The 20,949-nt window shown below is 34.1% G+C and overlaps 1 protein-coding gene across 15 annotated transcripts in view; it reads left to right on the forward strand.

Moving 5' to 3' along the window:
* Positions 1 to 20,949, forward strand: part of Gphn (gephyrin) — a 351,545-nt gene that overhangs the window by 204,206 nt on the left and 126,390 nt on the right. For all 15 annotated transcript variants that reach the window (XM_026779610.1, XM_026779623.1, XM_005343244.3 and 12 more), the window contains one exon: positions 7,575 to 7,709. In XM_026779610.1, the coding sequence (XP_026635411.1) occupies positions 7,575 to 7,709 (135 nt within the window). The remainder of the gene's footprint in view (positions 1 to 7,574; positions 7,710 to 20,949) is intronic.

Consider the following 20,949-nt stretch of genomic DNA (forward strand, 5'->3'; position numbering starts at 1 on the left):
ATGCCTCCAGAAGTTCCTTTATTATATAAGACTGTTTTGGCTATCCTGGGTTTTTTGTTTTTCCATATAAAGTTGATTATTGTCCTCTCAAGATCTATGAAGAATTTTGATGGGACCTTGATGGGGATAACTACTTTTTTTTTACTAAAATAGCAGAGAAAATTGGACTTAAAATTAATATTCTTAAATACAAATCATTTAATAGCAATAATTGAGACCATGGGTAGAAAATTATTAAAAATCTATTTCAATTCATTCTGGGCATCTGAAATAAAGGAGAGCAAAAACAGAAGATGAAAACTAATTTATCAAGTGAAATTTGACTTTATGTGCTTAAGAATTGCATATATGTATATAATTGTCTTTTGGACGATAACACTATCAAATTATAATTTAAGATTTTCTCTTCATGATGCATATTTGGTTGAAAATAAAATTGGGTTAGTCAAAAGACACATAGCAAATTTAATTGTAATTAGTATGAATATTCGTGAATGTTTTTTAGCAATGCCAAATTTGAAGGGTTTCTTTTTGTATTCATATCTTATAATGTTATAATAACCATTATAGAAAACATTCTGAGCTTTTAAAATAAAGTCATTGCACAATCCTTCATTCATAAACAAGATTATAGGCTACCATAGTCTAATAATATCAGATTAGATCCTCAAAAATGATTTGAGGGCTGTAGAAATGGATAAGCAGTTAAGGGCATGTTCCAGAGGACATGAGTTTACTTCCCAACACCGATGTTAGATAGCTCACTACAGCTCTTATTCCAGCTCCAGGTGGATCCAAGTCTTCTGGCCCCTGTGGGCCCTTGAACTTATGTACAAATATCTACGAACAGATACAAACATACATGAAGTGAAAAATGATGAAAAAATAATAAAATGCAATCTCTTAATTATTTGAATAACATTATCTTTAGTTCTTGTGAGGATTTACTGCCATCATTTCAGGTGCATATGAAAGAAGTTAATTATCACATACAATAGCCATAAGTTATAGTGACCTAATTTTCTAGAGGCACTAATGTGAAAATAGCTCCAAAATGGTATAAGTGGATGTCTTCATTGTAGGATACAGGAACCTTATTTATTTAAGGATTTAATATTCCTTTGTAAGTAGTAGAAGTATTGATCATTTTGTCACTTTAACAGATATTTATTTTTCAGTCAAACTTTTTATTCCTTTTGGTAAATGATGAGGCCTTTATCAAAGCATCTAATGCTTTTATTCTTTATACTGGCCTCTGTATAAAGAGTGAAAAAAGGAGAAAGAGGTAACAGTCAATAAAGTACCTTTAATATTCTTGGTGCTTCTTAATGCAAATACAAATAGATTGTTACAGGCCATATAGAATTTGAAACTATGCAGAGTTGCAGTTATTATTACTACTTTACTTTCCCAAGTAATTTTGTTCTACTTAACTTCCAAAAGAGAAACTTGATCAATGAATGCACTGACATTTCAGCAGTTACCAGTTACCTGATTGCTACTTATTGCCAAAAATTTTGACTAACTGCTGAGCAGGCATTTCCTACATCCTCTTCCTAATACTACACCACATACATCACATAGTTTGAGTAAGTTGGCTAATATAACCACCATTTTAATTTCATTTAACCACAGTTATTACTTCTGGTGACATAATTCAAGCTTTAGTTCTCAGCTCCGACTTTATTTGAAGTACTGAGCCACAAATTCTGTTTAAATATAAATTGGAAGGAAGAAATATGCATCCTAAGAAGTGCCATCTTGGGACTATGAAAACAAGTCCTGCCATAATGAGATAAATTATAAAAAAGAAATTAAGAAATAAAGGTTTAAGGTTCTCTACACATTGTTTTTATCACTCCCTCAACTCATTCTTTTCAACTATAGCTACCTCTCAGTTTTATTAGGTAAGTTCTTTTTGTCTTAAAACTAATGGAAATAAAGGTGCTATCTCTAACCAAAAAAAAAAAAAATTTTCATCAGTATCCAGAAATGCATAGGCCTCATTAAGATAAGATTTAAAAATAATAAAAATAAAACAAAGATAAGATTAAAAATTATTCCTTTTATTTCATAAAGCATATTAAGTAAGGTTCCCTGAAGTTTCATACTTGGGTGAGAAACCTTATTCAAGAGAATAAAGTGTAATTTATATTAAATAGGGGAGGAACAAAGAGAAAATAATAAATCTACTCTTTCATGTTTAACCCAGAGATGAAATGTTGTGTTGTGTATTGAAAATAACTGCTGGGTTTCATAGTCAAAGTCATAAGGACAAGTAAACCTTGATCTTAAGACAAAAAAGGAAAGTTTCTTCAGAGATACATAAGAGATTTCTTCTCACTAATGAAAATTAAATGTTTTGGAGAAGTTTAGAACAATAACGAGGCCTCTATGCTCTCCTCATGAATCTTACGATACATGTACACAAAACTAAATACATGTGAAGGCTATCAAGGAAACTGGTCTAAATTATATGACTTCCATATAATTTAGATAGAGTAGTATGGATTAAAGAGGAAGTGGTTCTGTTGGAACCTAGGCTAGAAAGTGAAGAGGAGTTAGTCTAAAAGTGTGGGTTTTTATGTTTCATTTTGTTTTGTTTTTAGTATACCTGTAGAAACTCTTAGGTTTAGAGGCATTTTCAAGAATATAGATGATGTGCTTTGATAATACTCACCCCACCTACCTCTCTTATCCCACCCTTTGCTACCCTTTATTTCTTTTCCCACCCCTTTGAGTCTACCTTTTACATTTATGTCTTAAATTCTACAAATGAGAAAAACCATGATGTTTGTTTTCTTTTTTTCCAGTCTTACTCAATTTGCTTAATACACTAATCTGCAGTTCCATCCATTTTCTTACAAATCACTTAATTGGCTCTGTGTCTTAACAAAATTTGAATATATATGTTGTATATGTCTGTATGTGTAAACCTTATTTGTCTATACATCTATTGATGGGCACCCAGAAAGTGGCTCCTGTGGACACAGCCATGCCAAAAATAGAAACAAGACTGTTTTCAATACAGATTATTTCTGATTCTTCTGGGTAACGAGCCAAAGTTATATAGCTTGATCATAAGATAGTTCTATTTTTCATTTTAAAGAAATTTTTGTGGTTATTTGAGCTAATATATATTTCCAAGAACATTGTATAAGGGTTTCTTTCATTCTTAATATCACATTCTTATGTGGTTTCTGTTAATTTTCTCTCTGATATTCTAACTGTAGTGTGGTAAAATCTCATAGTTTTGTCTCTGATGAATAAACGTATTGAGCATATTTCCAAAATTTGTTGGTCATCCGGTACTCTTTATTTGAAAAGTGTTCATTTTATCTTTACTTTTTATTTATTGCTTTAATGTTTTATTCTTTTTGTTCTGTATACTGTATATTAATTAATCCATTACCAAGTAAGTAGTTGGCAAAATTCGGTTTCTGTAAGTTTTTTTTTCGTTCTTATAATTGTCTTCAGTGCTATGAAACAGCTTTTTATTTGATGCAATCCCACTTGCTAAATATTGCTCTTATTTCCTGAATTTTTCTATTCAGAAAGCCATTCTCTATGGTTTTTAGTGTGTGTGTGTGTGTGTGTGTGTGTGTGTGTGTGTGTGTGTGTGTGTGTGTGTGTAGTATTCTGCCTGCATGTACACCTGCAGGCCAGAAGAAGGCACCAGGTCTCATTACAGATGGTTGTGAGCCACCATGTGGATGCTGGGAATTGAACTCAGGACCTCTGGAAGAAGATCCTATGCGCTTAACCACTGAGCCATCTCTCCAGCCTCCCATTCTCTATGTTTATATCTTAAAACTTTTTTCTAGTAATTCCACAGTTTCAGTTATTACCATAAGATCTCCATACATCTTGTTTTGGTTTTTGTACAAGGTGAGACAGAAATCTAGTTTCACCTCATATTTCTGGTCATCCTGCTTTACAACCACTACTTGTTAAAGAGAATGCCTTTTCTCCAGTGTGTTTTTGCCATCCTTGTGGAGAATCAGTTGGCTTTTGCTCTTCCTTTGGTCTGTGTTCTGTTTTTGAGAGAGTGCCATATTGTTTCATGACTATGGCTTTATAATAATGAGTCAAATATTTTGATGCTTTTACAAAAACATTGCAAGTTTTGTTCAGGGTTGCTTTAAGTATTCTGAGTATTTTGTGTTTCTATCTAAACTTCTGAATTTTTTTTCAATTTCCCGGAAGAATGTTATAAGAATTTTGATGGAGATTTTACTTAAGTTTGCTTTTAGTAATATAACCACTTTAAAATTAATTCCACTGGTCCATATACATGGGAGATCTTAAAATTAATTCCATCAGTACATATACGTAGTGGATTGCAGAAGTCTTTCATATCTTGAGTTAGACTGATGTCTGATTTGTTCATTTGATCTCTTCCCTTTATCTTATGTTTTTGTTGTTTGCAGCTGTTAAGAACATGGTTCTTTCTTTACTTCTCTGTTGCTGTGCAGGCAACTACTTGATTCATATGTTGATCCTACAGCTTTCCGCTTTTCTGCTTTACCAAATGCAGGAGAGGAATAAATACTGTTTCACATCCAGATCCATTCTGTTAGTCTGTGTCTTTTTATTATGGAATTGAGTGTGATGATGTTGAGAGTCCTGTTATTTTGTTATTATGGTATGGGGCTCCCTTCCATCTTTGGATTTACTGGCCTGGGAATATCTGTTCCTTGTGTTTTCTAAGGTATGGTTAACGTTTTCAGGTTGGAGTTTTCTAACACTTTTTTAGAAATCGAGTGGTAGATAGATACTGTTCAATTTTGGTTTTATTTTAGAGCATTTTAAACTATTGTTGATAGTTTTGTTAGGTTGGAATCTCTGGGCTAGAATTTGTGATCTGTGAGTTTGAAGAACATCTATCCAGCCCTTTCTAGTTTTCAGATTCTTCATGAAGAAATCAGATGGTATCCTGTTGTATCTGCCTTTATGTTCCTTGATCTTTTGGCCTTTTCCCCCTTTTAGCCTTTACTATTCTTTCTTTGTTCTGTTGTAGTGGTGGTGGTGGTGGTGGTAGTAGTCATGGGGAATTTCTTTTCTGGTCCTGTTTATTTGGTGCTCTGTGTGTTTTTTGTATCTTAATAGGCATCTCCTTCATTAGGTTAGGAAAATTTTCTTATATGGTTTTTGTTGAAGCTATTTCCTGTGCCTGTAACCTGGTTTCTTCATGTTCTATTCTTATTATCCTTAGATTTGGTGTTTTCATGGTATCCCAGATTTCCTGGATGTTTTATGCCTGAAAGTTTTTAGATTTAATGTTTTCTTTGACTAATGTATTTCATTCCTTATATCTTGTCTCCGGTTGCTGAGATTCTATCTTTCATGTCTTCGATTCTGTTGGTAAGGTGTGCCTCTGAGATTTTGTTTGACTTCATAAATTTTTCTTATCCCTATTACTTAAGTTTATGATTTCACTAGTGATTCTATTATTACCTTCTTAAACTATTTTTATTATTTCATTCCACTGTTTGTATTTTCACGGACTTCTCTAAGGGATTTATTTGTTTCTTCTTAAAGGTCCTTGACCATATTCATATTTACTAATTTGAAATCATTGTCTTATGCTTCAGCTATATTGAGTATCTAAGGGCCTACTGGAATAGGGTCACTGGTTTCTGGTCAAATTTCATTGCCTTATCTGTTCAGTGCATTTTTGCCCCAGTGTCTAGAAATCTGGGATATGGTGATTAGGGTTTTTCAAAATGCTAATATTTGTTTTTGTCTTTATTGAATGGATGTTTTGTTCTGTGGTTACTGTTGTTTTCTTAGGATCTGACATCTGTGTTGGTTGTGTGGTCCCTGAAATAGAGTGCATCTGCAAATGGTGGGTGGCAGAGGAATAGAGGTGTCCTAAGAGACAAGTTTGAGAGGGACTTTGGGAAAGAGCTAAGAAGTTCCTGTCTACACCAAGAGGCCAGATGCCCCAAGAAGGAGTTAGAGGTGCAGAGGAGATGCTCCTAAAAATAGGTTGCAGTAGGACAAAGGATGTATCTGAAGAGACAGGGATGAAAGGACTAGGTAGATTCTGGATCAGTACCAAGAGCTGGAGTGAATGGGGTTGAGGTGGGAGGAAGGGCACCTGCAAGCATGCTACTGCTGCATGATTAAGATGGAGAGATCATAACGGAAGACAGGAAGAATAGTACATATTGCCTACCTAAGTCCGAGGCAGGTATAGCCTCTCTGAGAGAGAATGTTTCTAGGTATCAGCAGCTGACACAAGGAATGGGCTAAAAGGGAGAATTGAGTGGGTCTATGGGGAAGAGCTAAGCTGGGTCCCCACTAAGAGGCAGGAGTGCCCAGGGAGCTGAGGTGTGGTGAGAGGAAGGCTATCTGAAAGCCAACTGCTACTAGAGGGACCATATTGAAGGGCAGGAAGGATAGTGAAAATTGCCTACCTGACTTCCAGCCTAGTGGCCTCTCAAGATCCCAAGTAGGAAGTATTTCTAGATATTTACAACCTCAAGTTCCTATTCTTAAACTGGTAATCTGTCTCTAATACTCTAGCACAAAATAACTAAATTATTTATAGTCTAAAAAAATAAATTTGATAACATAAATATATTTTAAATTATTTACATTATTTTTCATTTTTAGAACAGTCTTATCTGTCTTCACTGTATTCATAGATATAACCTAATAACTAACATTTATTAAATATTTACTATTTCAAACTGCTAAGCAATTTATGTATATTTTCTTGCTTAAACATCAAAATAATCCAAGAAGCGAGATGCTATAATTATCCTCATTTTTTAGATAAAGAAAATGTTGCTGGAAATGATTTATTCATCAGGGTCCTACCAGAAGTGATAGAACACACTAAATAAGTAATTGAGATTTTTAATAAGGGCAGACATATGTGGAATGAATTTAGAGAAATCAAGAAGGCATTGTGAATTTCCGTGGAATAAATAAGAAAAATACCCTTACTGGTTCTAGCTGAATTTTGACAAAAGGGACCCTGACAATTCCAGGAACTCTGTTGCCATACAGAGAAAGAGCTATATATATTTGAGCAGAACTATGGTTTGTAGTTGAAAGATACATCTAACCTCTGATGAACTGAGAGGAATAAATACCAAACCTTATTCTCCTCTAATCCTTGTCCCATGCTAGGCCCGGACATCTAGAAGAACCCAACTGGAAGTCAAAGAAGACAAATAGCTAGTTGATGATGTCTAGAAAGGCCAGTTAGAAGCACAGTGGATGAAATGTTGGAAAATGAAATTTTAAAATATAGGAGTATCTTGCTCAGGAATTCAAACTATTAAATGACAAAGCCAGTTATTGAGTAACATATATTTCCTTCTAACCACAGTACTGGACTACTTGTCACTAAAGTGTTCCATAATATATTATTTGTCAGAAAAAAATGTAAAATATAAATGTCTGAATCAAATATTACATGTACTTATATATAAGTGACACTAACTGTATGAGTGCTCATCAGCAAAGAATGACAAAAATCAAAAACAAGAAAGATGTGAGTGCTAATTTTATATGCTGTGGCCTTTTCATAATGTTAAACTATAGTCATTCTTGTTTAGATTCCAGATTCCATCATTTCTCGTGGTGTTCAGGTGCTCCCACGAGACACAGCCTCCCTCAGCACTACTCCTTCAGAATCGCCCCGTGCTCAGGCTACATCTCGCCTCTCCACAGCTTCTTGTCCAACACCAAAAGTAAGTGCAGATCCTTGCATCTTACCTTTCTCTAGAATAAATTCTGAGAAAACTAACAAATGTTCCCCTGCTTGTCAAGTTTGGATTGCATGCAAAATCGTAGTAAAAATGGATGGAATACATGATAGCTACCACCTCTTGTTTCATAGATTATCTTATTAGGATAGTAGACATTTCATACAATATATCTGCTCCTATGTCATGGGCAAAAATGCCATGTTATATAATTTGTGTTTCTTTGTGGTAGACCTATTATTTTTTTTTAGGAAATTTAGCAATGTGGGTGTAAAATTAAATTATTCTGAGGATAAATGTATTTTTAGTTAATAATCAGCAATATTAACAAAATACTATGACAAATGGTTTTTTTTTTCCTTTTAAACTTCAGGCTTGCATACCTACCTTCTCTACTATCATTCTGAAAAATTTTTCAAACAGACTCGACTTGGAATGTTGCTGCCTATTATTTGGAAACAAAACTAAATTTGTTAGAAAGAAAGTTTTAATGCCAACCTTTGGGAGGGGGATAGTTTCAAAGTTTTTATTTTTTACATCTGTTTCTGAATTGTGGTGGAGGCAAGATCAGACACTGTTTACCACCTCTTATTTTGTGTGTACTGACAAAGTACTGAACAAGCTTGAGTCCTGTTACGTCCACCTCTGGAAAAATCACTCACCTGTTCCTTCAAGTTCCATTTGTGAAGAAACATAGTTATCAGAGATTACTTTCTTATTTAATGAGATATTGTGTTGGATATCAAGCTATATACTAAATTTGTTCTAAGAATCTAACAGTTTTTCAATCTGGCCTTTTTCTCTATCACCAGATTTAAAAGCAAGTATAGCTTTCTCCCTCAATTATGACTTTTCTATCAGTTTTGTGAGTTATAATTTCATTAGACTAGAAACTGTCTCTAAATTAATGATGTTATAGTGTGCTTTGTTTTAAAGTTTATGACAGATAATACCCTTAGGAAAATCTTCATGATGTTGCTGTTACATTTGTATATCATTGTATTTAGATAGGAGTCAAAATAAGTAACAAATAATGTTATCATTAAAAATTGAGGTTATAAATCTTCAAAGAAGAAAAACTATAAATTTTTTCATTATTGTGCAATTTTTCTTAATTTGGTGTTCAATATATGTTGATTTTTTAAAACATGTCTTCCCTACACCCATGCTATTCATCCCTGAGTTAAATTTCAAGACCATAGATAGACTTTGGCACGTAACTCTGTTCTGAATGAAGTGCTTATCTTAATTCTGCATCATTAAATTTAGGACAGAAAGGAAGATGAAAAGGAATGTTTTTCAAGTTTCTAACTTAAGATAAAGGGTTGATATCAGTTTAACAGTATTAGTATATAAAAGAAAAATAACTAATTTTCAAGGATTCTTTGAGGAACGATATTACTGTTTGATTTGAACATGTTCAATATGAGGTATTTGTGAAGTAAGCAAAGAGTGCTGTTTTGTATAGAACTGAAGGCACATTTTTAATTTGCCATTCCTGTGTTTACTGCCTTTTGGTTGTGATGTTTATAAAATAGTGCATATTAGTCAACTCCATAGAAATCATCTATGTTTCAGATTAAGCATGAAATGTGTCATATACAGAAATAATGTGCAAACAAGGTTTCTTTGTATCAGAAATACCATGCAGTCTTGAATGATCAGCTTTAGAAAGAGCTCTTGACCCTGGCAATAGATGTGGATTCTAGTGCTTACTTTTCTCCTTAAAAGCCTCACTACATTAAACAAGATGCTTAATGTTTTCTGAGTCTTGTGTCTGTTTTGAGACTTGGTTTCCTAGTTGTAAGAAAGGAATAATGAGCTAATAGACAGTATTTACTGCCCTTAAAAGCAAAATAGGCTACTACAAATTATAATAAAGTACAATTAAATGTTATGGTTCATCAGCAGGAGTGCAAAATATTTGGAAAATTATCTTTTGATGCATTCAAATGATTGTGCAAACATAAATGAAAGATTTTGGATATAACTCAATAGTAGAAGATTTGACTAAGATGTTCAAGACCGTGGGGTCGTCCACCCCTAGCACTGGGTAAACAAAACAGCCATGGTAGCAACACATTTGTAATCCATACTAAAGAGGATATGACAGGATGACTTTGAGTTCAAGACCAACCTAGGCTACATAGCAATGACATCTCAAAAATTAAATAAAAAATAACAATAAACCAAACAGTTTTATACAGTTTTGGTTGTTTGTTTCTGCAAATTTTAATAGTGAATAATATTTAAGATGACACATTGTCCATACATAATGAGGACTCAATTCTCCAAGTAATGGCAGTATCAAACTTTAACATTGTATGTGTGTGTACATGTGTGTGTGTTGCATATTATATCTTTGATTTAGTTTTGATCCTTTAGGATTCTTCCATCTATAAAAACAAATTCTCTGTGTAAAATATACTGTTTTGGTTTGGCTATAGTTGTTGTTCACTCTACATGGTCCAATGATGACAGTCAAATATTAAAATATAACCATTGTCCATCAAATAATTCTCTCCAGTAAATATTTATTTGGTGGAATAATGTAATATTTTTTTCATCAGGACAGTATTTTCTTTTGTATCAGATATTTTCTAATAATGAATTCTTACTGGAATGAATGCCACTCCTTTTGCTTTGTGGCAATGCAGAAAAATTTAAGAACAAATTTTTTCTTTTTTTTTTGTCTTTTATTACCCCTAAATAAAATAGTGCATATGTCAAAAAAATGAAAATGGTAAATTGATTTTAAAAAATGTATGCAATGTATAACACACTCAAGTTCTACCATGATGATGTTCTTCCAAAAAGGATTTGATAAAAGAATGTCTTTTACAGAAACCTTCTCTTCTTAAATGAATATGATTTACAACTTAGCTCAGTGCTAATTTTTAGTTATGATGAACAACAAGAAACCAAAAGAGGGGAAGATGAAGTAGAAAATAATGACAAGACTAAAAGATGGGGAAAATACAAAAATCAATGTATTCACAAGAGAATATTTTAAGGAATGATTTTGTTATCTTTTTCCTTTTCCAAGTATCTGAATTTTCCATTACCTTGTAAAGTAGATTGTAGTAATGTATTCCCTTGTGCTATAAAATTTAGAAGATAATTTTATATATAGCTGAATAAAATTTATGAAGTTGTTTAAAAGAATATAATTGAAATATTTTCATGAAAGCCATATTACTTTACTATATTAGTACCTAATCTTACATTCAAACAAAATGCAGAATTAGGACCTCTTTTAGGTTCATGTTATTTGAGCAAAATCATTTACACTAGTCAGGCTAGAGAGAAATGAGATGAGACAGGAACGCGCACTCCTTTAGTTTGAGGATTTCTTCGAGGTAAGAGCTCTCTATTGCTTTGTCTTGATTGCTTTGCTTTTCTGATCTTCAGTTTGAGCTCCAATATCTGTCTCTGGGTTTTTGTTATTCGTGATATATAACTCATCCTAAAATTCTTTAATCATTTGAAGATCTCCATCTCAGAGTTGCAGAAATACATTTTCTAAAGTTCTGAATTCTGTTTACGAGCTAGTATTTTACAAATACATAAATAAACAAAAAAAATCGGGGAGGCAGCAAATGTTTTCACTTGCTTTTGAAAAATAGGCTTACTGTTTATTTATCTATTTTATCTTATAGATTTCTAATTTCTCAATAAACTTACTTTGTTAATTGTCCCTTGATCCTTTCTAGTAAGAATTATGTTCTCTGTATAAAAAAAAAAAAAAGCTAGTTTGGTTTTGTTTCTTTATTTTGAGATTGCAGCGTCCTTTGCCATATAACAAAAGTATTTATTTCATACCTCCAGTTTTATCAAAATCAAGAATGAAGACATAATTTGTTTAATTAAATTAATATTAACTGTTTCATTGAGGACAAAATTAAATGAAACTAGATTTTAAAAAGCATATATATCAGTACATATTATTCAATAACTATCCTGTTTGGACTCACTTGCTCAGTTTATACTGTTAATCCACCATTGCTTTTATGCCATCAATGCAAATGTCAGTGTTGGAGAAGCAAATAATGCTTTAATATTGTTAGTAAAATTGGCCCTGTGAACTATTAAAAGGATTTCAGGAAATCTCCCTGGATCTAAGCTAGTAGTAGCAGTGGTATAATGAAATAGCTAAACTGGCATGTTTCTAGAAAATATTCTGGGTTGAAATAATGAATGTTGAATATTATTTCTTCCATGTTTTTATAGATGATTTAAAGTTACATCCTCAGCCAAAGAGATAAAATCTTTCTTTTTCTTTTTTGTAAATGACTATAAGTACTTTCTTCTGTATAAATAATTCATCCTGACTCTGAATTTCAGACTGGTTATTGGTCAAGGAACAATTACTTCTTTGTAATTCAGACTGAGAGCTGCCTTCATAAAGACTTTTAAAGATCAAAGGACCAAAATAATAATTTTCAAAAAGCAGCACTTTCTTTTATTTTTAGTGTGATACTACTGCTGCAGCTGGGTAAAACCCATGTTTCCCAAGATATCCTGAAAACTAGTTGACATTCACTAGACCCTCTTTTAAGTCATAACCTAACAGTTGGCACATTGTATTATTATGGTTTGACTAAGGAAGGAAGGAAAAGAGCCAAAGAAAAATATTGAGAAAATTCAAATAAAAAATACAAAATTTCATTATATCGTAAAATAAATGATACTGATATTGCTAGACTAGCACAGATGTATATTAGTATTCAGTGGACATTCTTTCAACACTCCAAACTATTTTTAATAATTCATATTAAATGCCTGATATCTATAGATATTTTAAAACTTATTTGTAATTTATATGTGTGCACGTTTTGTCTTTATGTATGTATGTATACCATATATGTGCCTGGTACCCACGGAGGTCAGAGGAGCATATCAGATTCCCTGGAACTGGAGTTGTGGATATTTTGGAACCACCACATGAGTTCTGGGTATCAAACCCAGGTCCTTGGGAAAAGCAACAAGTCCTCTTAACCACTGAGCAGGTTCCCCAGCCTCCTCTCTGTATATATTTGTAGTTAGTTTATTTTCTAGCTGATTATTGTTCAGCTTTTCCATCTTTCTAAAGACATAGATTGGGTTCTTTTTGTTTTGTTTTATTTTTGTGAAGTTTTTTTTTTGTTATTTTTTTGCTTTGATTTGTTTTTGCTATTTCCCCAGTTTAATATCGAAACAGTTTGGAGATTTGAAAGGTGGTCTCTTATTTTCTTCCTGATAAGTTAGACATTACTCAGTTAGTAGAATTAGACATCAGACCACAAAACAAAGAACAATAAAATAATAAACGCATATCGATGTACGCGCCAGTGTATGAGAATACATATATATATATATATATACATATATGTATGTTTGGTTAGTTGGTTGGTTGGGTTTTTTTTTCAAGACAGGGTTTCTCTGTGTAGCCCTGAAACTCACTCTGTACACTAGACTGGCCTCAAACTCAAGAGAACCACCTGCCTCTGCCTCACAAGTGCCAGTATTAGGGGTGGGAGCTACCACACCTGGCTGTAATAATATATTTTAATCTACTTTTTATGTCATTTTCAATTCTTCTGTTTCACAGAATTTTACATTAATTTATTTCTTCATTTGCCTCAATATCTGCTGAGCATTATATGTGATGGTAATCTCTGTTCCTGATGGCCAGCTTGGCAGTCCTCCATTTCCTTATAACATTTAATGCGCATCGAACTACAGTTATCACTAAACCTAAGTGTCAGTCATACTAAGTACCAATCTAAATTTAACTGTCAGGAATTTTTTTTTGATAAGATTTTGCCAGGGATCCCAGGCTGGCTTTGAAATTGAGGTCCTCCTTCCTCAGTCCCCTAGATACTTTAATTATGTGTTGTATACTTCACACTTGTCTGTTACTACTCTCAGTTTTCTTTTCATGCTCACAAAGTACCTGACAGTTTTCAGCATATCTGGAAACATGGGACCTTCACTGAATTACGCTTTCCTACCCCTCATTGCAATGGGCTCTTGGAGCCTCTGGGTAGGGATTCCAAATATGCCACACAACTAGCTCTTGTCAGCCTGTTTTTTGGAATGCTGAAACAGATTGTAGAACACCTACTGAATCAACGATGCCAAGTTCTCCTGAAAATATGAAAGATGCCATTAGCCAACCACCTCTTATCACAGCAGGAGTGGCTTCAGGGCACCTTCAAAGCTAAACCTGAAAAAATATTTTCCCATATGATTCCATTTATTCACAGTACTCTGGATGCTCCATCTTCTCAAGGACTGTCCTCTAAAATGAATATTTAAAAAAGTTTGCACGTTTACATCCTGGAACCTTTGATGAGTTGGGTTTTGAAGGCGGGGCACTTTTCCTGTTATCATAGTACCAGGTTAAATGAACTCTAGCCATTCATGAGAGTAATCACCTACAGCATGGTAGATATAAAAACAAAGAACTTGGGTGAGAAACAGGGGTGAGCTATGTGTTAGCCAATAAGAAGCTAGAGCTAATGGACCAAGCAGTGATTTAATTAATACAGTTTCTGTGTGATTATTTCGGGCCTAAGCAACCAGGAACCAACAAGCAGCCTTCTACCAACAGCTTTGGCCCTCAAGGACTGCCTCATAGTGACTCACCACCCTGAAATAAGAAGTTTCAAATCAGATTTGACACCTAGGAAGATACATTTTTAAAAAATAGAAATAATTGGGCATATAATTGACAGTTTTATACTTAAACAAACTATAAATGTCCTTGTCTCCTTTTTTTTAACTTTAAAGAAGGAATGTATAACAGTTGTGGTGGTCCATACCCAAAATCGCAGTATTTGGGAGATAAACACATGAGTATCCGGGTTGAGACCAACCGGAACTATATAATGAATTCATCCAGTAGAGCTACCTAGTTCCCAGTCTACATGGTAAGACTATCTTTGTAAACAAACAAGCAAATAAACAAAGAAGTAATATGCATGTTTACTTTAGAAAATAGGAAATTCATCCAAAAATAATTCATATTAAATGTCCTTCATAAGAAAAATACTGCTGCTGGGGGTGCCTTTGATCCCAGAATTCGCAGGCAAAGCAGGTGGATCTCTGAGTTCAAGGATAGATCTACATAGAAACAGTCAAGGCTACATTGGGAGATCTTTTCTCAAAAAAAAGAAAGAAAAGAAAAAGAAAGAAAGGAAAGAAGGAAGGAAGGGAGAAAGGGAGAAAGGGAGGAAGGAAGGGAAAAAACCTTAAAGTTTGTTATGCTTCATTCTATAAATTTGCTTCCTGTACATTCAAATATCTTATCATAATATATAGTCATTAATAATACAAGTTTTAGAACCTGACGTACCTGACAAGTGACCATTATCAACTCTTGCATATTGCTTTGAAATGAAGGATATTTAAAAGTGTTTATACTTTTGTTTGTTTTGTTTTTATTTTGTTTTTTAAGACAGGGTTTCTCTGTGAGACAATCCTGACTCTCCTGGAACTCATTCGGTAGACCAGGCTGGTCTTGAACTGCCTCTGTCTCCGAGTGCCAAACTAGGGATTTGAACTTTTATGAAGTGGAGCCTTTAATGGGCAAGGTCTGGACCTCACCTGGTATCTTAGTACCAAATTTTTTTTCCAGAATATAACACAATTGGACTCTAGCACAGTTAATTCTCCATAGTCATGTTAATGCCTTCAGAAATTACTTAATCTCTGCACCTTTATAAAATATAAAATGAATCTATAATGATATTTGCCTCAAAGGGTGTTTTATTTATTTATTTATTTATTTATTTAGGATTTCTGCCTCCTCCCCGCCACCGCCTCCCATTTCCCTCCCTCTCCCCCAATCAAGTCCCCCTCCCTCATCAGCCCAAAGAGCAGAGTTCCCTGCCCTGTGGGAAGTCCAAGGACCTCCCACCTCCTTCCAGGTCTAGTAAGGTGAGCATCCAAACTGCCTAGGCTCTCAAAGGGTGTTTTAAAAACTTTAAAACTGATTATAAAATCCTTTGCAAAGTGTTTAAAATATGTTAACTGTTATTAATAAACTATGCCATGTTCTTCACCTAGTAATGTGAACATTTTTCTATCACGTACAATTTATTATATATATTTTACACAATTTTGATTACTAGTTCATATTTTAATTAACACTTTTTTTACACCAGTTTATAATTTTGTTATGTCTTTTTTTTTTTGATTTTTGAGTATATAAAAATTGTTCAGGGTGATCTCCTGAAAGTTGTTTTGTAGATTTCTCATAAAGAAACGTGTGGTAATTTGAGGTTTATTGAAAGTATATGCAGAGACTTTAAACATGATTCCAATAATTCACATTAATACCCAGATTAGTTCATTACATCTTTATTAATTCAGTTTAATGAAGTATTATAAAAGCTATTTATTTAGCATTTGCCTTTAACTGAGTCATTGACAACATTTAAAATTATAGACTGAAAGTTGGTTGAAAAGACAACATTTAGTAGGTAAGATTATTGCACTGAGACACCAAATACTGAAAATAAGTCCTAACCTGCAACTTTATAACTTTCTGAGAACCAATGGAGTTCATTTTCTTTATCTGTAACATGAAGGTTTTAAATGGGATTGCCTTTTCAGGTCTGTTGATCATAATGCTTCAGCCTAGTTCTTTTTTCAACTGAATAAATATTTATGCTCATTTAGTTCTTCTTAGTTTCCAATTAATATAATGAAACTTGGGTTTGTTTATTTAAACTTTTGTACTCTATACTAATAAAATTTTAAATTCTCAACTGAAAATATATTTACTTACCATTTCATTTAGGTTAAGTTTATATCTTTTAAATAGAATTTTTAATTCTCTTGGGTACCCCCTAGAATTTTCTGTGAATTAAAAGATAGGGAAATGATAGGGAATTAGAAATAAAAGAAATAGCAAAATTATAAATGAAAGACATTAGCTTCAGAAAGTATCTTTGACTTCTAAATATTCCTTGGATGTATAAATACAGTAAAAAATTGTTCCATATAATTAGGCATTGTGGCGCATGCAAATTGTCAGAAAACTTAGGATTAAAAAATGCCTTGTAGCATTAATACTGCAATTCAAACTGAATCAATACCAAGCCCCTCTGGTGATTTTAATATATCTCAATGAAACCACTCTTAGAACTTCATATTATAGAATGATAAATATTCTAAAATTAGATATTTTGTAGCCCAAATTTCAGAATTATCAACTACTCATTCTGGTTTTTTTTTAGCATTTTCTATTCTTTTTATTGAGCTACATATTTTTCTCAGCTCCCCTCCCTTTCTCCACCGTCCCTTTCTTTTTGTTTTTTTATTAAAAATTCCCGCCTCCTCCCTGCCTCCCATTTCCCTCCCCTCTGCCCGCTCCCTTTTCCCTCCCTCTCCAGTCCAAAGAGCAGTCAGGGTTCCCTGCCCTGTGGGAAGTCCAAGGTCTTCCCCCCTCCATCCAGGTCTAGGAAGGTGAGCATCCAAACAGGCTAGGCTCCCACAAAGCCAGTTCTTGCAGTAGGATCAAAACCCAGTGCCATTGTCCTTGGCTTCTCAGCAGCCCTCATTGTCCGCCATGTTCAGAGTCCGGTTTTATCCCATGCTTTTTCAGTCCCAGTCCAGCTGGCCTTGGTGAGCTCCCATTAAATCAGCCCCACCGTCTCAGTGGGTGGGTGCACCCCTCGGGGTCCTGACTTCCTTGCTCATGTTCTCCCTCCTTCTGATCCTCATTTGGACCTTGGGAGCTCAGCCCAATGCTCCAATGTGGGTCTCTGTCTCTATCTCCATCCATCGCCAGATGAAGGTTCTATGGTGATATGCAAGATATTCATCAGTATGGCTATAGGACCAGGCCATTTCAGGCTCCCTCTCCTCAGCTGCACAAGGAACTAGCTGGGGACATCTCCCTGGACCCCTGGGAGGATAAAGGAAGGGTGGATATGGGAGCAGGGAAGTATATATCTTAATTAAGGGAACCATTTTAGGGTTGGCAAGAGACTTGACTCATTCTATTTTTCTTGAAAAGAAGACTCTGATTGAGAGATTCAGTCAGTGAAAATTTTAGTGCAAGCCATACTTCAGCCACCACATTATGAGCTGGAGGTGCAGCGATAATACAATTGATTTGAAGTAAAACTATCACAACAAATCTGATTAGTATCATTCTGGAGCCCTTATAATCATGCAAAAGAAAATAAGATGACTGAAAATCAAGAAGAGACGTTATAAAAAACAAATTCATGCAGTAAAGACACATGAATAAAAAGCATATCCTCACTAGAAATCTTCTCAAAACTTGAAACAATACAGATATTGCCATAAAGTTCATTACTGCTTTAAATTATTATTTAAATTATATACTACGATAGCATTGCCATGAGACTATGAAGTGTATTGTCTATATAATGTGCACATAAAGAGTCAGGGAGGGGGGCAGAGAGAGAATCCAAAATTTTTGTTTAACCAATTATCTCATTCCTAGAAATTTATAAAAAGAGTCAAAGGAGCCAGATTGAATATCTGTAACCCAAAAAACAAAAGTCTAAAATACTAAAAAAATAAGAAATATTTTATGTGATTGACATTTCATAAGTTACAGATTTCAGAGCATTTTGGATTTCTCGATGAGAGATATTTAACCAGGTATCTATGTAGATGTTCAATATTCTTAAAATTTTCCAAACTTTAAAGTACTTCTATTCCCAAGCATTTTGGATAATGTTTAGTCAACCTCTATAAATATTGTGCAGTTTAACCTCTCTCAAGAACTAGCTTCATAAAAAAGTAGAATAAAAGAAGCTAACAAGGTGAGACTTTTTAAATTAATTTATTTTTTACATATCAATCCCAGTTCCCCCTCCCTCCTCTCTTTCGGCTCCCCACTTCCCATCCGCTCCTCAGAGAGGTTAAGGCCTCTGATGGGAAGTCAACTAAGACTGTCCCCTCTTTGAGGCAGGACCAAGGTCCTCCCCCAAACACCCTGTACTGGGCTGAGCAAGTTATCTCTTCATAGAGAATGGGCTCCACAAAGTCAATTCATGCACTAGAGTAGTTCCTGGTCCCACTGCCTGTGGCCCCATGTACTGCCCTAGCCACACCGTTGAAGGTGAGACTCCTAACATTATGATGAAAAGTAAGTTCCTAAAGCTACTCTGCTATGATTTCTCTTTCTCATTAAAAGAAAAATATTTGAACTAACTATAAATTTCTTTCTTGTTCTTCTTTTATAATTGGCCATTAAAATTTGACTAGAATAAATTAGAACATCTAGTTTTAATATCTGTTGATTTCATGCTGAAGTGGCAGCTCACTCAGGAAAGCATTTGTCTTGTAAGGATAAAGACCTCAGTTTGATCTCCAGATCTCGAATTTGAAAACAGAAAAAAGCCAGCGCTCTGTTGTATACACTTGAAGTCATATTACTGGGGTGGCAGTGACATGTAGATCTCTGGGCTTGCTGGGCAGGTAGACTTCCCTATTTGCTGATCTCCAGGGCAATGGAGGACTCTGACTCAACACAAAAAGTATGTGACACCTGGAGAACAGCACCTCTGGTTGTGCTGTGGCCTTAACATACACCCATGCACACATCAACATTCATATACACACGGTCTACTAATTTCACTTTTCCCTGTTCTTTGAGCTCTTTTCTTCATAAGTTATTATTATCTGTTTCGAGAGTCACAAAAAATATTCACATGAAACTTAAATTGCAAAAGCACTTCTTTTAGAACTGTGTTAATTCTCTAAAGGCCTTTTACCATAATAACTTCTAAGACTGTGATCATAAAAATTGTATCAAGCACTGATAATTTATTAATGAAAAAAGGTCATGAATTTGAAAGAGAGTAAGGAAGGGTATATAGGAGGGTTTGGGAAGAGGAAGGAAATAGAGAAATGATGTAATTATAATATCAAAAATAAAAGAAAAATAAAAAGCTTACATACCATCCCTGTAATCTATGTAAATCTCCCCTATTAACTTCCAATATCAAATAACGCCGGACATGCAGATTTCTGTGCTCATACCTGAATTTGTAATGGAAGCAATTTAGAAAACATTAGTCTATAAATATAGTAGAAGCTTAAATTTGTTGCATAAAGCCGGGTGTCATGTCACATACCTATAATCCTAGCATTCAGAAGGTTGAGGCAGGAGGTTTGTAAGTTGGAAACCAGACTAGGCTGTGCAGCAGGTTCCAGCCCATACTGGACTACACAGCAAGATCCTGTCACAAACAAACTGTCATAACATACATGGAGAAATATATAGTCATATGCACATCCATCCTTTTATAAGCACCTTTTTTACATCCCTCTATATTAACATGCCTATTAAATAACTTTAAACTGTTAAGTAACAGCAATCAAGAACTGAGAAGCCCTTGAAACAGACACCTCATGTTGTCTGACTTAATGTAATTTTAATATTTTTAGACAAAAATTACAATCACTTGAGCTTCTAAATGTTTTTAGAAAGCAATGTATAAGTCATTATGTTCTATATTTTTATAGGAAACTGCAAAGAGTATCTTTATAATCCAGGTACTGTTAATTTCCATTTGACTTGGAAAACGATCTCTGGTGATTGATGGTCTTTGAGGTAAAAGAATGAGAAGAGAATTAGTAGATGCTGGGAACTGAATTCATTCTTTGTAGGGGGTTCTTTTAAGTTATTTCTAAATTTTCCAATTCTCTTTCACAAAGAAAAGTAAGAATTTATTATGTATCTTTTTGCCAAAACAGCTGATGATGAATAATTTGTAAAAACTGTTCATTTCAATTGTTGATACAATATTTGTGTATAAAATGCTATTGATTGTTATGGGGGTTTGTGAGGGGCATTTGTTTGTTTGTTTGTTTGTTTGTTTATCAAAATAGGAGTTTCATTTTTCCAGTATTTCCCAGTAATCTATATATGGTATTCTGAGATACCTTAATAGAAATCTATACTCTGTTTTCAGGGAATAAAATTTTGTAATATTGTCTGATATATTATTTTTCTAAGGACTTTAACATCTGGGTTTGTCATCATGCATCTCATGCTATCTACCACCACAGGAATGAGCCTCACAATTAACTTGATCCGTGCTGATTAGAATTGAGACTACTGCAAGTAAAATCCGGAACTGAGTGTAAAATCACTTGGTCTGAATCTTGCTTACAAGGAGAGTGAGTGAATGTGTGTGTGTGTGTGTGTGTGTGTGTGTGTGTGTGTGTGTGTGTGTGTGTGAGAGAGAGA

Source organism: Microtus ochrogaster, chromosome 1, assembly GCF_000317375.1.
Source record: "Microtus ochrogaster isolate Prairie Vole_2 chromosome 1, MicOch1.0, whole genome shotgun sequence".
Lineage (NCBI taxonomy): Eukaryota > Metazoa > Chordata > Mammalia > Rodentia > Cricetidae > Microtus > Microtus ochrogaster.